Source organism: Aptenodytes forsteri, unplaced genomic scaffold (assembly GCF_000699145.1).
Source record: "Aptenodytes forsteri isolate BGI_AS27 unplaced genomic scaffold, ASM69914v1 Scaffold86, whole genome shotgun sequence".
Classification (NCBI taxonomy): Eukaryota; Metazoa; Chordata; class Aves; order Sphenisciformes; family Spheniscidae; genus Aptenodytes; species Aptenodytes forsteri.
Window position 1 is genome coordinate 2,482,408 of NW_008795715.1, and position 1,389 is coordinate 2,483,796.

Here is a 1,389-nt window from a genome sequence, read left to right on the forward strand (position 1 = left end):
GTACCCGCCTCTGCCGCTGCTCCCAGCCGGGGTCGGAGGAGCGGGTGAGGGCTCTCCTGGGGCCCGATGGCCACCGGGGCCGGGCTGGGGGCAAATGCCCCTCAGAGGGGCTGGGCGAGGGGTCTGATGCGCCCAGCTGGGCTGGCAGCGTCTCTGCTGCATTTGCCCATACCAGGCCGGAGAGCGACTGGGTTGGGGGAGTGCAGGGAGTAGGGATGGGGGAGGAGAGCCTCCCGGGGAGCCCGGTGCCCATGAGGAGGGGTCCTGGGGCCGCCCTCGCCCCCTCCCCTGCCCGGCGATGATTGCGGTGGGGATGTGCTTGCTGTTCCAGGTGGCCATGAACGACCTCAGCCCGGCAGGTCCCATCCAGGCCGTGGAGATCCTGATGGAGAGCCCGTCCCTGGCCGACATGTGCAGGATGCACCACGCCGTCATCCGGCGCATCCAGGTACGCTCAGCCGCTGCGGCGGGGCTGTGCCGCTGGCTCCAGCAGACGTGGCCCTGGGGGGCAGCGGGGGGACCCTAAGCAAGCCAAAACCCTGGGGGCCAAAGCCTGGGGCCGCAGCCGGGTGCTCCGGGAGGGTTTCTCTGGCACCACCGTGTGGCAGACCAGCCCTGGCATGGCCCGGCCTCTGGCAGGGCTGGGGAGGGAGACCGTGGTGGACCCCGCTCCCTTCCTGAGCCCCGGCCTCGGCTCTGGGTGTTTGGGCCATGGAGCGCCGGGAGGTGCCTGCCGTCCGCCCCAGGAATGGGCCCCGGTCAGTTTGGCAGCTAAACAGAGTGGGGCCCCTGCGGCATGTGGAGGCTGGCAGCCTTCCCAGAGGTGCTTTGGCGCCGGTAAGCACCGTGCCAGGCCTGGGGAGAGCAGGGCAGCGCAGCTGCCAGGTGGAGACCTGCCTCCTGCCCGGAGCCGTGGTCAGGGCTCCCCGGGGCTGGGTGCTGCCGCAGCCGGCTCTCCCGGTGCCCGCCGCAGCAGAGCTCTCCGCTCCCCGCAGGCGCTGGTGCTGGAGCAGGCGGCACAGGGCTCGGGGCCCCCCGACCTCCGCATGCAGTACCTGCGCCAGATCCAGGCCAACCACGAGGTGAGCTGCAAGCCCACGCCGGGGGGTGATGGGCGCCCACCGTGCCCTGGTCCCCTCCCCATGGGGTCACGCCCTCAGGACCCCCTGCCGCAGCCCCGAGCCGATGCACATCTCTCAACCTCCATCTCCCTTGCGCAGATGCTGCTGAAGGAGGCACAGACACTGCGTGACCAGCCGCCCCTCGGCGAGGAGGGAGCTGCGACGGCGGAGAAGCTCCTGCACATCTACAGGCAGCTGCGCAACCCCAGCCTTGTTCTCCTGTGAGCAGGGGAGCGGCCAGCGCGCCCCGGGGGCCCCCGAGCCCTGC

General features: G+C 71.6%; 1 protein-coding gene across 1 annotated transcript in view; it reads left to right on the plus strand.

Annotated features, from left to right (window-relative positions):
• The window catches only part of FAAP100 (Fanconi anemia core complex associated protein 100), a 10,632-nt gene extending 9,260 nt beyond the window's left edge, over positions 1-1,372 (plus strand). The window contains exons 8-10 of the mRNA XM_009283522.1: positions 332-448; positions 996-1,082; positions 1,221-1,372. Of these exons, the coding sequence (XP_009281797.1) occupies positions 332-448; positions 996-1,082; positions 1,221-1,346 (330 nt within the window). The 3' untranslated portion in view covers positions 1,347-1,372. The remainder of the gene's footprint in view (positions 1-331; positions 449-995; positions 1,083-1,220) is intronic.
• The last annotated feature ends 17 nt before the right edge of the window (positions 1,373-1,389 follow it).